Source organism: Salvelinus namaycush, chromosome 7 (genome assembly GCF_016432855.1).
Source record: "Salvelinus namaycush isolate Seneca chromosome 7, SaNama_1.0, whole genome shotgun sequence".
Lineage (NCBI taxonomy): Eukaryota > Metazoa > Chordata > Actinopteri > Salmoniformes > Salmonidae > Salvelinus > Salvelinus namaycush.
The window spans coordinates 53,135,821-53,155,030 of NC_052313.1; the positions used below are offsets into that span (position 1 = coordinate 53,135,821).

The 19,210-nt window shown below is 43.5% G+C and overlaps 1 protein-coding gene across 1 annotated transcript; it reads left to right on the forward strand.

Annotated features, from left to right (window-relative positions):
* Positions 1-7,910: 7,910 nt before the first annotated feature.
* Positions 7,911-15,061, forward strand: LOC120051440 (histone deacetylase complex subunit SAP18-like). Its single transcript, XM_038998305.1, has 4 exons — positions 7,911-8,070; positions 8,333-8,442; positions 9,510-9,632; positions 14,615-15,061. The coding sequence occupies exons 1-4, from the start codon at positions 7,999-8,001 to the stop codon at positions 14,778-14,780; spliced, it is 471 nt and encodes a 156-aa protein (XP_038854233.1). The 5' UTR covers positions 7,911-7,998; the 3' UTR covers positions 14,781-15,061.
* Positions 15,062-19,210: the final 4,149 nt, after the last annotated feature.

Genomic DNA, 19,210 nt, shown 5'->3' on the forward strand with positions numbered 1-19,210 from the left:
GGGTAGTCTTTCACAAGCTTCCCACAATAAGTTGGGTGAATTTTGGCCCATTCCTCCTGACAGAGCTGGTGTAACTGAGTCAGGTTTGTAGGACTCCTTGCTCGCACACGCTTTTTCAGTTCTGCCCACAAATTTTCTATAGGATTGAGGTCAGGGCTTTGTGATGGCCACTCCAATACCTTGACTTTGTTGTCCTTAAGCCATTTTGCCACAACTTCGGAAGTATGCTTGGGGTCATTGTCCATTTGGAAGACCCATTTGCGACCAAGCTTTAATTTCCTGACTGATGTCTTGAGATGTTGCTTCAATATATCCACATAATTTCCCCTCCTCATGATGCCATCTATTTTGTGAAGTGCACCAGTCCCTCCTGCAGCAAAGCACCCCCACAACATGATGCTGCCACCCCCGTGCTTCACGGTTGGGATGGTGTTCTTCGGCTTGCAAGCCTCCCCCTTTTTCCTCCAAACATAATGATGGTCATTATGGCCAAACAGTTCTATTTTTGTTTCATCAGACCAGAGGACATTTCTCCAAAAAGTACGATCTTTGTCCCCATGTGCAGTTGCAAACCGTAGTCTGGCTTTTTTATGGTGGTTTTGGAGCAGTAGCTTCTTCCTTGCTGAACGGCCTTTCAGGTTATGTTGATATAGGACTTGTTTTACTGTAGATATAGATACTTTTGTACCTGTTTCCTCCAGCTTCTTCACAAGGTCCTTGGATGTTGTTCTGGGATTGATTTGCACTTTTCGCACCAAAGTACGTTCATCTCTAGGAGACAGAATGCATCTCTTCCTGAGCGGTATGACGTCTGTGTGGTCCCATGGTGTTTATACTTGCGTACTATTGTTTGTACAGATGAACATGGTACCTTCAGGCCTTTGGAAATTGCTCCCAAGGATGAACCAGACTTGTGGAGATCCACCATTTTTTTCTGAGGTCTTGGCTGATTTCTTTTGATTTTCCCATGATGTCAAGCAAAGAGGCAATGAGTTTGAAGGTAGGCCTTGACATACATCCACAGGTACACCTCCAATTGACTCAAATTTTGTCATTTAGCCTATCAGAAGCTTCTAAAGCCATGACATAATTTTCTGGAATTGTCCAAGCTGTTTAAAGGCACAGTCAACTTAGTGTATGTAAACTTCTGACCCACTGAAATTGTGATACAGTGAATTAAAAGTGAAATGATCTGTCTGTAAGCAATTGTTGGAAAAATTACTTGTGTCATGCACAAAGTAGATGTCCTAACCGACTGGCCAAAACTATAGTTTGTTAACAAGAAATTTGTGGAGTGGTTGAAAAATGAGTTTTAATGACTCCAACCTAAGTGTATGTAAACTTCCGACTTCAACTGTAAATACTATGCATGCCAGTGTCTCTTGGCTAAGAGTTGAGGAGAGACTGACTGAATCACTTCTTCTTTTTATAATATATATTCATGTGTGGAAAATTCCAAATTGTTTGCATAGTCAACTTACACACCGCTCTGACACACACACTTACCCCACCAGACATGGCACCAGGTGTCTTTTCACAGTCCCCAAATCCAGAACAAATTCAAGAAAGCGTACAGTATTATATAGAGCCATTATTGCATGGACTCATATTGCTCAAATGAAAAAACAGATAAAGCAACACCTCACGGCACAACGCCTCTCCCCTAATTGACCTAGATAGTTTGTGTGTACAGTATGTATTGATATGCAGGCGATGTGTGCCATTTTTAAATTGATGTAGTTCTGTCCTTGAGCTTTTCTTGTCTATTAATGTTGTGAATTATGTCATTCTGTACTACGTTTCATGTTTTGTGTGGACCCCAGGAAGAGTAGCTGCTGCTTCCGCAACAGCTAATGGGGATCCTATTAAATGACCAAATACCAAAGATGTTGAGGAAGTGAGGTACGCTCATTATAACCAAATGTCTCCTCTCTGTCGTATCACTCCCATCTCTGCCCCCACTAAGCTGACGATGGCAGCCAGTGACGACAGTAATTTGTCCATTACAGTATGTCTTCAGGTGAGCAAAGAGATGAGGCATTTTAGCCATAATACCCTATGTACTGCTGCTCCATACAGAGGAGGAGGTAGCAGTCAGTCACTCACAGCCCAGAGACAGACCAAATGAACAGTGACTCGCACACACACACACACACACACGCACACGCACACGCACACGCACACGCACACACACACACACACACACACACACACACACACACACACACACACACACACACACACACACACACACACACACACACACATCCAGCACCCGGGCAGCACACACTAAAATGACCAAATTACCTTAAAAATCAGCCTACAGTATACACTTTCAAAGAGACTCTGAAGTGTCCACCTCCGCTCTCCATCCCCTCTTTTCACATCAGTCAGTCACCTTGTTACCAGATTCAGGTACCGTAGCTACATTATTTGTCTCTGTTCTCCCTGAGGCAGAATCAACACCAGCAGGGTTACAAGGCCCCATTGTGTCCATCTGAAGAGAGGAGTTTATACATTAGAACTAAACACATGGAGGGATTCGGGGGGAATGAGAGAAAATGGAGAGAGGAAACGATCCCTTTTTAGAGAGGAGATGGAGTCATTGATCGTAATCTGGATATTGCGAAAATAATGAATTGGTATCAGTGTCTCGGGAGGGCTCTAAAACACACTGTTATGAGAGAGAGAGAGAGAGAGAGAGAGAGAGAGAGAGAGAGAGAGAGAGAGAGAGAGAGAGAGAGAGAGAGAGAGAGAGAGAGAGAGAGAGAGAGGGAGAGGGAGAGGGAGAGGGAGAGGGAGAGGGAGAAAGCGAAAGCAAGAGGGAGAGAGAGAGCGAAAGCAAGAGGGAGAGAGAGAGAGAGAAGAAAAGAAGAAAGAAAAGAGAGATCGAGAGAGTGGCGGATAGATTCTTTCAAGTGGATCCATGAGAATTCTGGTGCGGGGCTGTGATGGGATGGGCCTGGTCGGGGTAAAATGGATGTGATTGTTAGTGAGAGTAGACCCTGGTCATCCAGCCAGCAGCAGAACAGAGGAGGCCAGTGTGAGGGCTCTCTCAGCGGGAAGGATAGACAGTGGGAGAGAGAGGCTCAAGCTGCATGTGACTAAGCAGTAGGTTTCGGCTGTGTAGGTGGACAATTACCATTGATCCCAGCCAAGTTAGTTGTGATAGATGAGGGTGGAACGTGCTTGACTCTAGTTTCTTCAATACACAGCAATTTGAATACTGATAAACAGAATCAAAGGGTAATCTCATAGTTGTCTTTAGTTGTCTTAAAAGGCCAGAAGTCACTTGATGGAGTTGGGTTGACTCAATTCATTTCAAGGCAAAAGACGTTTGATATACAGCTGTATTGTGTAACTCCTGACGAGGGAGGTTTGGGCTGATCTGAGAACAGGGGTCGGAGGTGATCTACGACTGGACGGTCCCACTCCTGCTGGCATGCCGCACACACAAGCATGCACATGCACACACTTGCACGAGCGCACGCACACAGATGTCCAGGCCAGAGGCTCAGACAATGGGGCTTGCAATGCAGACCCAACTGCAAACCCATCATGTATATCCAGTACATTTACACACTCACTGAGTCAGTACAGTATGTGGAGATAAGCAGAGGCATACGTAGACACGCGCACAACTACAAACAGACACCCGTGCATAGAAATTCACACACGATCTGCATTGATAGATAGCCTACATGCGCACTACATTGCCCACTGTGTCTGGTATGCTTTGTAGACTACTGTATATTGACATGCACTGTCCACACTCCAGCAGACAAATCAATTAATGCATTATGTCAGATTTGAGCTACACCTCAATTGCTGGAAAATGATTATTTCTTAACACAAATGATGATGACAAATGTGGGGTTTCAATAGTGGCTTCTTCCCCCGACAGAGATGGTCGCCTTTTCATGTATTATCTTTTACATTGTTAGCCCAGTAAGTCTCAAGTGTTATTACCTACAGCCAGGAAGAACTATTGGATGTAAAAGCGATGTCAACTTACCAACATTACGACCAGGAATACGTCTTTCCCAAAGCGAATTCTTTGTTCGGACCTCCACCCTGGACATGGGATCTAATCCCAGAGGCCGATCCAAAACAACGCGGTCGCCGCAGGAGAGGCGGACGGAGCGGCCTACTGGTCTCAGAAGGCGAGTACACCATCCACCGCTTCAGAGCATATTACTCGCCAATGTCCAATCTCTAGATAACAAGGTGAACGAAATTAGGGCACGAGTTGCCTTCCAGAGAGGCATCAGAGATTGTAACATTCTCTGTTTCACGGAAACATGGCTCATATGTCGTCAGAGTCGGTACAGCCACACGGTTTCTTCATGCATCGGGCCGACAGAAACAAACATCTCTCTGGTAAGAAGAACGGTGGGCGTGTATGCCTTATGACTAACAACTCATGGTGTAATCACAACAACATACAGGAACTCAAGTCCTTTTGTTCACCTGACCCAGAATTCCTTACAATAAAATGCCGACAGCATTATCTTCCAAGAGAATTCTCTTTGATTATAGTCACAGCAGTGTATATCCCCCCCAAGCAGATACCTCGTCGGCCCTGAAAGAACTTCACTGGACTCTATGTAAACTGGATACCATACATCCTGAGGCTGCATTTATTGTAGCTGTGGATTTTAACAAAGCTAACCTCAGAACAAGACTTCCTAAATTCTATCAGCATATCGAATGCGCAACACGAGCTGGTAGCATTCTGGATCATTGCTACTGGAACTTCCGTGATGCATGCAAAGCGCTCCCCCGCCCTGCCTTCGGCAAATCTGACTATGACTCCATTTTGTTGCTCCCAACCTATAGACAAAAACTAAAACAGGAAACGCCCGTGCTCAGGTCTATGCAATGCTGGTCTGACCAATCGGATTCCACGCTTCAAGATTGCTTTGATCACATGGACTGGGATATGTTGTGGATAGCCTCAGACAATAACATTGATGTATACACTGACTCGGTGAGCGAGTTTATTAGCAAGTGCATCGGAGATGTCGTACCCACTGTGACTATTAAAACCTTTCCTAACCAGAAACCGTGGATTGATGGCAGCATTCGCGCAAATTTGAAAGCGCGAACCACCGCTTTTAATCATGGCAAGACGACTGGAAACATGACCGAATACAAACAGTGCAGCTGTTCCCTCCTCAAGGCAATCAAACCAGCAAAGCATCAGTTTAGAGACAAAGTAGAGTCGCAATTCAACGGCTCAAACACGAGACGTATGTGGTAGGGTCTACAGTCAATCACGGATTACAGAAAGAAAACCAGCTCCGTCGTGAACATCGGCGTCTTGCTCCCAGACAAATTAAACAACTTCTTTGCTCGCTTTGAGGACAATACAGTGCCACTGACATGGCCCACTACCAAAGCCTGTGGGCTCTCCTTCACCGTGGCCAACGTGAGTAAAACATTTAAACGTGTTAACTCTCTCAGGCTGCAGGCCCAGACGGCATCCCTAGCCGCGTCCTCAGAACATGCGCAGAGCAGCTGGCTGGTGTGTTTACGGACATATTCAATCAATCCCTATTCCAGTCTGTTGTCCCCACATGCTTCAAGATGGCCACCATTGTTCCTGTTCCCAAGAAAGCTAAGGTAACTGAACTAAATGACTATCGCCCTGTTGCACTCACTTCTGTCATCATGAAGTGCTTTGAGAGACTAGTCAAGGATCATATCACCTCCACCCTACCTGATACCCTAGACCCACTCCAATTTGCTTACCGCCCCAATAGGTCCACAGATGATGCAATCGCCATCACACTGCACACTGCCCTATCCCATCTGGACAAGAGGAATACCTATGTAAGAATGCTGTTTATTGACTACAGCTCAGCATTTAACACCATGGTACCCTCCAAAATCATCTCTAAGCTCGAGACCCTGGGTCTCAACCCCGCCCTGTGCAATTGGGTCCTGGACTTTCTGACGGGCCGCCCCCAGGTGGTGAAGGTAGGAAACAACATCTCCACCCCGCTGATCCTCAACACTAGGGCCCCACAAGGGTGCGTTCTCAGCCCTCTCCTGTACTCCATGTTCACCCATGACTGCGTGGACTTGCACGCCTCCAACTCAATCATCAAGTTTGCAGACGACATTACAGTGGTAGGCCTGATTACCAACAACGACGAGACGGCCTACAGGGAGGAGGTGAGGGCCCTCGGAGTGTGATGTAAGGAAAATAACCTCTCACTCAACGTCAACAAAACAAAGTAGATGATCGTGGACTTCAGGAAACAGCAGAGGGAGCACCCCCCCATCCACATCGAATGGACAGTGGTGGAGAAGGTGGAACGTTTTTAGTTCCTCTGCGTACACATCACGGACAAACTGAAATGGTCCACCCACACAGACAGCGTGGTGAACCTCAGGAGGCTGAAGGAATTTGGCTTGTCAGCTAAATCACTCACAAACTTTTACAGATGCACAATCGAGAACATCCTGCCAGGCTATATCACTGCCTGGTATGGCAACTGCACCACCCTCAACCGCAAGGCTCTCCGGAGGGTAGTGTGGTCTGCACAACGCATTACTCGGGGCAAACTACCTGCCCTCCAGGACACCTACAGTACCCAATGTCACAGAAAGGCCAAAAAGATCATCAAAGACAACAACCACCCGAGCCACTGCCTGTTCACCCTTCTATCATCCAGAAGGCGAGGTCAGTACAGGTTCATCAAAGCTGGGACAGAGAGACTGAAAAACAGCTTCATTATCAAGGCCATCAGACTGTTAAACAGCCATCACTAACATAGAGGCTGCTGCCAACATACAGACTCAAATCTCTGGCCACTTAAATAAATGGACTTCACAAAGGTATCACTAGTCACTTTAAATAACGTCACTTTAATAATGCCTACATATCCTACATTACTACATCCTACATCATCTCATATGTATATACTGTATTCTATACCTTTACCTATCTTGCCTATGCTGTACGGCCATCGCTCATCCATATATTTATATGTACATATTCTTATTAATCCCTTTACATTTGTGTGTATAAGCTAGTTGTGTGAATTTGTTAGATTACTTGTTAGATATTACTGCATTGTCGGAACTAGAAGCACAAGCATTTCACTACACTCGCATTAACATCTGCTAAACATGTGTATGTGACCAATAAAATTCGATTTGATTTGATTTGACATGAACTGGGAAGTGAAAAAATATTCTCAGTCGACATCCACTTACAGTAATTTAACCTTATTGAGGAGAGGAGATTTAGACTATTTAGATGCACCACTGCCCCATAAGAATGGGGTACATTGAGGTTGACATTTAAAATGGTTAAAGGTTAAGGTTACGGTTAGGTACGGGTTATGGTTAGGGTAAGGGTAAAGGTAGGGGTTAAGGTTCCCGAGTGGCGCAGCGGTCTAAGGCACTGCATCTCAGTGCTAGAGGCGTCACTACAAACTCTGGTTTGATTCCAGGCTGTATCACAACCGGCCGTGATTGGGAGTTCCATAGAGCGGCGCACATTTGGCCCAGCGTCGTCCAGGGATAGGGTTTGGCCAGGGTAGGCCGTCATTGTAAATAATAATTTGTTCTTAACTGACTTGCCTAGTTAAATAAAGGTGAAATAAAAACACAAAATAAAAAGGTTAGGGTTCAGAGTGTGGACCTTCCAAGGATCCCGGATAGCAATGAACATAAGAATGGCTAGCATTGTCTACCGCCACCTGTTGGGAGGAAACTAGAAATACAATCATTCATTGAGAACTATCTTTAATTATCTTTATCGGACTGGAGAGATTAGATGTTTATAAAACAAAATGTTTTAAAATCAAGCTAACTGCAATCTACTCGTATATGGTTTTTATACGGCAATCGTTAAAGTTTTAGCGCACCTTTCTACGTCATCATGCTGGGAAAGCGGAAACGGAAACAACTATTTGGCACTGTGTTTGCAAATGTTCTGCTGTGAGCAACAACGTCAATTAATTAACTTATTTACTCCCTAAAATGGCTCTTGAATCAAGAATCACACAAGAAGAGATTCGAAAAATCCCTGAAAAGCCTATCGACCGAGAAAAGGTAGCTATAAGCACTTTATCTTCGCTTGGTTTGTGAGAAAGCAATTCGCTAACGTAGCTAGCATTAACCAGCCTGCTGTGCTAGCAAACGCAGCTGCACTGCTTGAACTGTGCAAGTGACTCCCACTTCAAACTAAACTAATTGGTTGTAGTTCTGTAAGCGGCTATACTGGCATTTAATATTTTTTTCCTGCTACCACATTTTCTAGGAGACTAGCCACGTGCCTGTCTAACCAGTTAGCTAACTGTTTGTGTGTCTATAGACTTGTCCTCTTCTGCTGCGGGTATTTACGACCAACGGTGGCAGGCATCACAGAGGGGACGAATTCGCACGAGGACAAGTCCCTTCAAGTGAGCTGCAAATCTACACATGGTAAGAATATATAAATGGTTGGCTGCACCTAGGGTCATGTGAGTAACCGAAAGGTTGCTAGATCGAATCCCCGAGCTGACGAGGTAAAAATCTGTCGTTCTTCCCCTGCACAAGGCAGTTAACCCACTGTTGTAACAAGGCAGTTAACCTGTCATTGTAAATAAGAATGTGTTCTTAACTGACTTACCTAGTTAAATAAAAAATGTGATAGCCAGTGCTCGATTTGGACTGATAGGTGCAGGTGTTGTGCCGAAAATCTCCCCTCCGCCAGAATTCACCCCCCCCCCCCCCCTCTAATTTCATTAATTTTGTGGCTAGAGTCAAATACTTTCTGTGGCACACATCAGAATCAAATACTTTCTATAGAACAAACTTCACGTCAGGATAGGTAACCGAAATTAATGTGTGTTATATTAAACAAGCAATAAACATTTCAGAACAACTATGGCTGAATTATTATCCTTACACTTTCAAAAATACTAGTCGAATAAGACATGGGAGAAATGATGAATTTTGGCAAAGAGATTTATTTATAGACTAATACAAAATCAGTAGTGGAGTTAGGTACAGGCGAAATGGGCAGCCACCCAGGGTGGCATCTTGCTGGGGGCGGAACGGGGCCCGGGGGCGGGCGCTGACAGGGGGGGGGGGGTTCGCCCAGGGCGCCATACAAGCTAGAACCGCCACAGACACTTGAAACAAATAGCCAAACAGAAAACTGCAGACATGCTTTCTGCTACTAAGATCAGTGAAATGTAGGCTAAGCTGACAATGGAGTGAAGAGCAGAAATCTCAACTAGCAAGCAAGTCACAGCAATGAAGAACGCGAAGGGGGGGTGAATTCTGGCAGGGGGGAGATTTTCGGCACAACACCGGTACTCATTTTGGGTGTCGGTACTGTTTATATTTAGAAGTGCACGAACTCAAGGAGTAAAAAATGTGTTACTGGCACTCTGTTCTGCCCAAGTCGAGCACTGGTGATAGTGTTGTGTGTATTATACAGGGTGCCATGGCTACATAGTTTTGATTATTGTGGTGATATATGATGTTGTGTCCTTCTCCTGAAGGATGGATGCCTCGCTAAAGGAGCTGACCAGCCTAGTGAAGGAGGTGTACCCTGAAGCTCGGAAGAAAGGAACACACTTTGGTTTCGCCATCGTTTATCCTGAGCCCAAAAGAAATGGCTACAGGTTAGTATACTACTCTACGGCCCTAGCTTAAAGGTAGAGTCATTGATATGACGTAGAGGCACAAAGTAAACAGCATTGTGGGTCAATTTCAGCAACAACTAAGAGCGTTGAAGCGCAAGTCTCAACTCCTGCTGTTTTGGTCCCGTGGCTATCACGCTAGAACAGTGTGAAGCGAACCCATTCACATCTGCAGATACTGTGTGTGACTGTGTGAGAGCGAAGTCTTGCATCTTGCTCATCTCAATATCTGCGGTGCTGCTCGTGGCAATGTCATTTCGTTGGGTCTACCTTCAGAGCAACTGGGCTGTTGTAGATTGAAGTCACTCTATGCTCTATAATCTTGGACACAGGGTGTGCACGGTTTTGTTCCAGCCCAGTACTAACACACCAGGGTTTCTGTTAGGAAATTGTGGCGCCGGATAACGTGACCTGGAAGATTTGAAAATGTGTCCATATGGCAGAGGCTGGTGATCTCGTGTTAGTAGACTTTTAAATTCAATAACATTTTAATTTCGATTTTTATGATTAACCACTTCACAATGATTTTGAGAAACAAAAACGTTATTGAAGTGAAACTGGTCCATGAAAATTACTATCTGAAAATATAACTAGCATGCAGAAGGTTAGAAATGGTAGGATAAATTGTTAGCTTCCCCAAATAATTGCCTCCATGTTTCCATGGTCAGATTTAGCCTATAGGCTACTTTGAAGCAAGGTAAGACATGTCTCATAATTTTAAATAAAATATTCAGGTTTCAAACAATTAAGTATTTAAAAAACAAAATGCATACTGCCTCCAGCTCACATTGTAAAGTGGTGGATGACGCGCTGATTGCTTGTTGACCTGCACATTCATAGTGAGTGGGAGGCCCGCTTCAATTACCAGTTGAGAAATAAAAATAGTAGCTCTCTTTAATCGTGTACCAAACCGGTTAACATGCGATTGCATTTAGAAATTGTACATTGAATGGGCTGATTAAAATCACATGTTTTACTCCAGCAGTAACCAGTTGAGGAGCTGCAGGAGAAATCCCACTTAAAATAGGCTGTGTATGCATGTTTGATAGTTGTATTGGATAAATAAGATACACGATGAATAACAAAAATATACCAAATTATTCAAATGAACCTATAGACTGATAAGCATGACAGTCAAATGTATTTCCATCCACTGGTATTTCCATCAATGATTCAAAAGCAATATTTTGCAACTGAATTTTTTATATTTTGGCTGGTAACATTTTTATTTATTGGTTTTTCATTTTTTTTATGGCTAAAAGCTGGCATTAGCTGGCTAATGGAAACCCTGTAACACACGACTTAATTAATGTGAGACTAAGTGATATGATGTTGCCACAAGGAGCAGGATGAACCGCAGGTTTTTCAGGTGAGTGCAATGCAAGACGTTGCACTGGCAAAAATGATCTGCGCAGGTGCACTTCACGCATCTGCAACGTGATGGTTGCAGGACCAAAACCACGGACATATACAGTGCATTCGGAAAGTATTCAGACCCCTTGACTTTTCCCACATTTTGTTACATTACAGCCTTATTCTAAATTGAATTACATTTTTTTCCCCCTCAATCTACACACCCCATAATGATAAAACAGGTTTTTATTTATAAATATATACATATATATATTAGAGGCCGATTTCAAGTTTTCATAACAATCGTCATTTTTGGACACTGATTATGGCCGATTACATTGCACTCCACAAGGAGACTGCGTGGCAGGCTGACTACTTGTTATGAGAGTGCAGCAAGGAGCCAAGGTAAGGTGCTAGCTAGCATTAAACATATCTTATATAAAAAACAATCAAACATAATCACCAGTTAACTACACATGGTTGATATTACTAGTTTATCTAGCATGTCCTGCGTTGCATATAATCGATGCGGTGCCTGTTAATTTATCATCAAATCACAGCCTACTTCGCTAAACAAGTGATGATTTAACAAGCGCATTCGTGAAAAAAGCACTGTCGTTGCATCAATGTGTACCTAACCATAAACATCAACGCCTTTCTTAAAATCAATACACAAGTATATATTTTTAAACCTGCATATTTAGTTAATATTGCCTGCTAACATGAATTTCTTAACTCGGGAAATTGTGTCACTTCTCTTGCGTTTTGTGCAACAGGGTCGGGGTATATGCAGCAGTTTAGGCCGCCTGGCTCGTTGCAAACTGTGTGGAGACCATTTCTTCCTAACAAAGACAGCCAACTTCGCCAAACAGGGGATGATATAACAAAAGCCTTTTGCGAAAAAAGCACAATCGTTGCACGAATGTACCTAACCATAAACATCAATGCCTTTCTTAAAATCAATACACAGAAGTATATATTTTTAAACCTGCATATTTAGTTAAAATAAATTAATGTTAGCAGGCAATCTTAACTAGGGAAATTGTGTCACTTCTCTTGCCTTCATTGTACGCAGAGTCAGGGTATAGTTTGGGCCGCCTGGCTCGTTGCGAACTAATTTGCCAGAATTTGACATAATTATGACATAACATTGAAGGTTTTGCAAAGTAACAGCAATATTTAGACTTATGTATGCCACCCATTAGATAAAAAAACAGAATGGTTCTGTATTTCACTGAAAGAATAAACGTTTTGTTTTCGAAATAATAGTTTCCGGATTTTACTATATTAATGACCCTAAGGCTCGTATTTCTGTGTGTTATTATATTATAATTGAGTCTATGATTTGATAGAGCAGTCTGACTGAGCAGTGGTAGGCAGCAGCAGGCTCATAAGCATTCATTCAAACAGCACTTTCCTGCATTTGCCACCAGCTGTGCAGGTCTACAATTTTATCCCTGATGTCCTTACACAGCTCTCTGGTCTTGGCCATTGTGGAGAGGTTGTAGTCTGTTTGATTGAGTGTGTGGAGAGGTGTCTTTTATACAGGTAACGAATTCAAACAGGTGCAGTTAATACAGGTAATGAGTGGAGAAAAGGAGGGCTTCTTAAAGAAAAACTAAAAGGTCTGTGAGAGCCGGAATTGTTACTGGTTGGTAGGTGATCAAATACTTATGTCATGCAATAAAATGCAAATTAATTACTTAAATCACATTATGATTTTTTCTGGATTTTTGTTTTAGATTCCGTCTCTCACAGTTGAAGTGTACCTATGATAAAAATTACAGACCTCTACATGCTTTGTAAGTAGGAAAACCTGCAAAATCGGCAGTGTATCAAATACTTGTTCTCCCCACTGTATATAAAAATCGGTCTCTGCTTTTTTTTGGACCTCCAATAATCGGTATCGGCGGTGGAAAATCATAATCGGTCGGCCTCTAATAAAATCATAATCGGTTGGCCTCATATATATATATATATATATATATATATACACACACACACTTTACATAAGTATTCAGACCCTTTACTCGGTACTTTGTTGAAGCACCTTTGGCAGCGATTACAGCATCAAGTCTTCTTTGGTATGACGCTACAAGCTTGGCACACCTGCATTTGGGGAGTTTCTCCCATTTTCCCTGCAGATCCTCTCAAGCTCTGTCAGGTTGGATGGAGAGTGTTGCTGCACAGCTATTTTCAGGTCTCTCCAGAGATGTTCGATCAGGTTCAAGTCTGGAATCTGGCTGGGCCACTCGAGGACATTTGGAGACTTGTCCCGAATTCACTCCTGCCTTGGCTGTGTGCTTAGGGTCGTTGTCCTGTTGGAAGGTGAACCTTTGCCCCAGTCTGAGGTCCTGAGTGCTCTGGAGCAGGTTTTCATCAAGGATCTCTCCGTACTTTGCTCTGTTAATCTTTCCTTCGATCCTGACTAGTCTCCCAGTCCCTGCAGCTGAAAAACATCCCCACAGCACGATGCTGCCACCACCATGCTTCACCGTAGGGATGGTGCCAGCTTTCCTTCAGATGTGAGGCTTGGCATTCAGGCCAAGGAGTTCAATCTTGGTTTCATCAGACAAGAGAATCTTGTTTCTCATGGTCAGAGTCCTTTAGGTGCCTTTTGGCAAACTCCAAGCGGACTGTCATGTGCTTTTTACTGAGTGGCGGCTTCCGTCTGGCCACTCTACCATAAAGGCCTGATTTGGTGTAGTACTGCAGAGATAGTTGTTTTTCTGGAAGGTTCTCTGATCTCCACAGAGTAACTCTGGAGCTCTGTCGTTGACCATCAGGTTCTTGGTCACCTCCCTAACCAAGGCCCTTCTCCCCTGACTGCTCAGTTTGGCCGGGCGGCCAGCTCTAGGAAGAGTCTTGGAAGAAGTTTGGAACCACCATTTAAGAATGATGGAGGCCACTGTGTTCTTGGAGCCCTTCAATGCTGCAGAAATGTTTTGGCACCCTTCCCCAGATCTGTGCCTCGACTTAAACCTGTCTCGGAGCTCTACAGACAATTCCTTCAACCTCGTGGCTTGGTTTTCGCTCTGACATGCACTGTCAACTGTGGGACCTTATAAAGACAGGTGTGTCTTTCCAAATCCATGTCCAATCAATTGATTTTACCACAGGTGGATCCCAATCAGGTTGTAGAAACATCTCAAGGATGATCAATAGGAACAGGATGCACCTGAGCTCAATTTCGAGGTTCATAGCAAATGGTCTGAATACTTATGTAAATAAGGTATTTCTGTTTTTAAATTTAAGCAATTTCAAAAAAGCTTTTTTTGCTTTGTCATGATGTGGTTTTGAGTGTGGATTGAGTAGGAAAACAATTAAATTAATCAATTTTAGAATAAGGCTGTAACGTAACAAAATGTGGGTAATGTCAAGGCGTAGGAATACTTTCCTAATGCTCTGTAGTTGTTGCGGAAGTCGGCCTGAAATTGCTGTTTGTTTTGTGCATTGCTGACTCTACCTTAAATCAAGAGCTTGGTGTTAAGTGGATTAGGTACATCGGCTGTGTTTGCCTTTTTAAAAGTATTTAAACATTGCCTCAGTTGTTTGATTGGATGATGTCATTATGAATACTGTTCTCTCATCCACGGTCTCTATGGTTACAGAGTGAAAGACATCGGCAACACTGTGTCAGGCAGGAAGGGGGAAAATGACTCCATGACGCTACAGTCGCAGCGCTTCCAGATAGGAGACTACCTGGACATAGCCATCACACCACCCAACAGAGCCCCCCCACTTAACCCACGCATGGGCATGGGGAGGCCCTTCTGAACACATACACACCTGAACATAACCACCATATCACCAAACCCACCTCTAAACATACATAAAGCCTTTCTGATCACACTGACGGACTCTTACCTTATCTCAGGAGACTACCGGGACTTTCAATAGGGCCGTCCTTCAGATTTGACTGTCCCCAACATACATGCTTTTTTTTGGGCCTTTTTATCTTCTGATAGATCATATTTATCAGACATGCATGTTACTTTTTTACCCTCTTGTCTCCCATCTTGGATAATGTGAAATAAAGTTGCCGTCTTACAATAAAACATTTTCTGTCATTCCTTTTTATAACAATACCAGCAGGAAGAGGGTTTGTGTAATGCCTGGTCTGGTGTAGTTAGGGTTGTTGCAATGTCATAATGGTTCCTATAGGGTGCAGCATTAATACACAAATACTGGTAACCCAGTCTAGACCCCATCCCACTAGAACAGAGGAAGCCATCTGGGGCCTTGTGTTTCCTTTCATCCCAGCTCATCTGTTTCCAAAGGCTTCTCTTGGAATGTTTCTTTTTTCATCCCTAATGTACTATTTAAAATACATTTTAAAAATCCTCCTTGTGAAGAGTGATGTAATAAAGCTGTTGGCATGGTGATTACTAGACCCCTTATTTCTGGAATCCAGCAGTAATGAGGATGGAACATCAGGGCTGGCGAGCGGATCCCTGTGGTCCTGCAGAACCAAACCTGTACTGTCATCTAGGCCAGGGAACCCCTCTGCCATCTGCTCATCTGGCCTGGATCCAGTTATTGAATCTGATGTTTTATATTGATGCATGCCTCTTATACTATACTTCACTTAGGAGAGACCTTATAGACCCCATAGACAATATATCAGTTGCCAGTAATTCTAATTGTTCTACATCTATGATCGACTCTACCAATAAGGATAGCCATTTTAATGTTCTGGGCCCATAGCTACAAAGCGTCTCAGGGTAGGAGTGCTGATCTAGGATCAGTTTGGCCTTTTAGATCATAATTAAAATATATTGACAGATCCTTGATCAGCACTGCTACTCTGAATTGCTTTGTGGACATGGGACCAGGTCTTGATTTTTTTTTTCACTTGACAAAATTCTGATGTAACTTAAATTATTGTATGAACAAAGTGACAATGACTTTCTTTCTAATCGAATAAGCCTCAGTGAGTTTGAAGACTTGTTTTGAAACCTGTTCCTGTCTCTGCATTCTAAGCTCTGCGTTGATTGATAATGCATCGCTGCTAATGTTGGCAGTCATTAATTCACATTAGACACGGCTATCATTGGATGCAGCAGACTGAGAAAAGGTTATGACACCATTGAGGATTTTATTAGAGATAATGCATATTTCCTGAAGACATTCATCTGAGGCTCAGTGGTTTTGATGTGACTATCTCATTTCATTCCTCCAATGGTTTCTATAGGGAACATACACAAAACAGTGACATGCTGACCACGGAATCCCCCACAGTCAGGTGCGTTGCAGTATAATGCTTCTAGGTTAGGCTAATTTACAGCTCTGTTGATCTGTTGATTCTCAGATACACCGGAACAACCTCGGAATAGGTTGTCATGTCACATCAGTGGCCCAGTCACTGGGGTTATTGAGCCAACTATATACTGTAATAGCATAATGGGTATTGTGTCTCTGAAATGAGAAGAGACATCACAGAGAATAACACAACAGACTGACGCTTCAGTGGCAATTTGCTTTAATGACAACGGACATTTGAATCAGAGGAGCAAACCATTTTTCATCAGAGCAAATATCGGCTGAGTTATTCCAGCTGAGCTACGCAGAGAGGCCATGGTGGGTATTCAGAGTAAATGGGAAGAGATGTAAAGACAAGCCCATGTTTTAGGGAGAGAGCGTTTTCTCTGTCTGACTGCACGCCATCCCGGTTCATTTATTCGACACGCTGCTGTCAGACGGGTGTGTGTGTGTGTGTGTGTGTGTGTGGGGGGGGGGGGGGGACCTGTTTATTCTCCGAGAGCAATCGCTGGGTTTATTTATAGTTGGCCCCCAACTGGGTGTGTGGCACTTGGAGAAATTGCCAATTAAGGAGCAAGCACACCAATGATTGCGGGACTGCATTGGTGAGACAGACACAGCTGCGACAATGGACAGGATGGATAGAAAGGAGTAGAACATGAATGAAGAGATGAAGCAGCACTCACACACCCAAGTCCCTTGGCCAATGAAATGAATGGTTTTAATATCAGTGAGTATCCTAGATTGGATTAGAATTGCAGATTATATGATATGATATTAACAGGCACGTGCACTCTTGATTCAGCCACATCCATCATATTACACATGCAACAGTGTGCTCATGCCAAGAAGTGTGTGTGTGTGTGTTTCTTTTCTATCTCTGGCCTGATGGTGTACCCAGCCCAGTAGCCACCCAGTCGTAGCTGAGCACTGTCCAACGGGCTAATTGAGATGAATAGTTATTTCCCTGTGTGCGGTGGTGCTACCAGTCCAGTAGGGCTGGGCGACTCTACAGAGTTATCGACAGAGTTTGGCTTGCCTTTGGCCATTATTGTTTTCAACCAAAAAGCCTTGTTGAAATCAAAATGGACAAAATCTAATACCATGTCTTTAAACATTATTATGACGTACACTAAGTATACAAAATATTAAAGATGCACTATGCAGAAATCGCTCCGGCATTTCCTTGTTGCTAAAATTGGAACAGTTCGCCTAATTTCAGTTTGTGTGACAAAACAAGCAAGAATAGTGTAGATAATCATTGTAACACCAAAACCACTGTGAAATATCTTTCCCATAACCATGAATATAGTATTTTAAGCTATTTGAAGCTGGTGTATAAAAACAAAAGTAAAAGACACAAACACAAAACATAAGAATGGGAAGCATAGAAATAGTGCACATAGAACAGATACACCGCTTCTTAGACTTGCTTTCAATGACAATGACAGATCTATAACACAAAAAGTGACATATTGCAGCTTTAAGAACACCTTCCTAATATTGAGTTGTCCAGACCTGTGCCTGGGTGCATCTTCTACTGGCAGCCTCTTCAGCCACCCACTCTGGTCTGAGTCACAGACCATGGCATCAGCCTGGCAAGACGACCTTGAACTTACCCTGGAGGCTCATGGGACAGGGGCCAGTGTGTGTGTCCGATACGGACGGCTGACATTAAATGGCATTTCTGGCAGCAGGTGTGTTTGAAGGAAACCTATTAAGAAAGAGACTCACCCCCATCTCTCTCTCTCTCTCTCTCTCTCTCTCGCTCTCTCTCTCTCTCTCTCTCTCTCTCTCTCTCTCTCTCTCTCTCTCTCTCTCTCTCTCTCTCTCTCTCTCTCTTACTCTCTCTCTTTCTTTTACTCCCCCTTCTCTCTCTCAACCTATCTATTTATGTTTTTATCTATTTACAGTGCATTCAGAAAGTACTCAGACCCCTTGACTTTTTCCACATTCTGTTACATTACAGCCTTATTCTAAAATTGATTAAATAAAAATCTACACACAATACCCCATAATGACGAAGCGAAAACTGGTTTTTAGATTTTTTTGCAAATGCAAAAATACCTTATTTACATAAGTATTCAGACCCTTTGCTATGAGACTCGAAATTGAGCTCTGGTGCATCCTGTTTCCATTGATCATCCTTGAGATGTTTCTACTACTTGATTGGAGTCCACCTGTGGTAAATTCAATTGATTGGACATGATTTGGAAAGACACACCTGTCTATATAAGGTCCCACAGTTGAAAGTGCATGTCAGAGCAAAAACCAAGCCATGAGGTCGCAGGAATTATCCGTAGAGCTCCGAGACAGGATTGTGTAGAGGCACAGATCTGGGGAAGGGTACCAAAAAATGTCTGCAGCATTGAAGGTCCCCCAAAACACAGTTGCCTCCATCATTCTTTAATTGAAAAAGTTTGGAACCACCAAGACTCTTCCTAGAGCTGGCCGCCCGGCCAAACTGATCAATCGGGGGAGAATGGCCTTGGTCAGGGAGGTGACCAAGAACCTGATGGTCACTCTGACAGAGCTCTAGACTTCCTCTGTGGAGATTCCAGAAGGAAAACCATCTCTGCAGCACTCCACCAATTAGGCCTTGATGGTAGAGTGTCCAGGCGGACGCCACTCCTCGGTAAAAGGTAAATGACAGCCCACTTGGAGTTTGCCAAAAGGCACCTAAAGACTCTCAGACCATGAGAAACAAGACTTTCTGGTCTGATGAAACCAAGATTGAACTCTTTGGCCTGAATGCCAAGCGTCACGTCTGGAGGAAACCTGACACCATCCCTACGGTGAAGCATGGTGGTGGCAGCATCATGCTGTGGGGATGTTTTTCAGCGGCAGGGACTGGGAGACTAGTCAGGATCGAGGGAAAGATTAACAGAGCAAAGTACGGAGAGATCCTTGATGAAAACCTGCTCCAGAGCGTTCAGGACCTCAGA

What these genes read in the sequence shown, in the direction of transcription:
- LOC120051440 (XM_038998305.1), top strand. Translation starts at nt 7,999, where the DNA reads ATGGCTCTTGAATCAAGAATCACACAAGAAGAGATTCGAAAAATCCCT. An exon ending in AGCCTATCGACCGAGAAAAG is followed by an intron (nt 8,071 to 8,332) that starts GTAGCTATAAGC and finishes GTGTGTCTATAG; the next exon opens with ACTTGTCCTCTTCTGCTGCG. An exon ending in GAGCTGCAAATCTACACATG is followed by an intron (nt 8,443 to 9,509) that starts GTAAGAATATAT and finishes CTTCTCCTGAAG; the next exon opens with GATGGATGCCTCGCTAAAGG.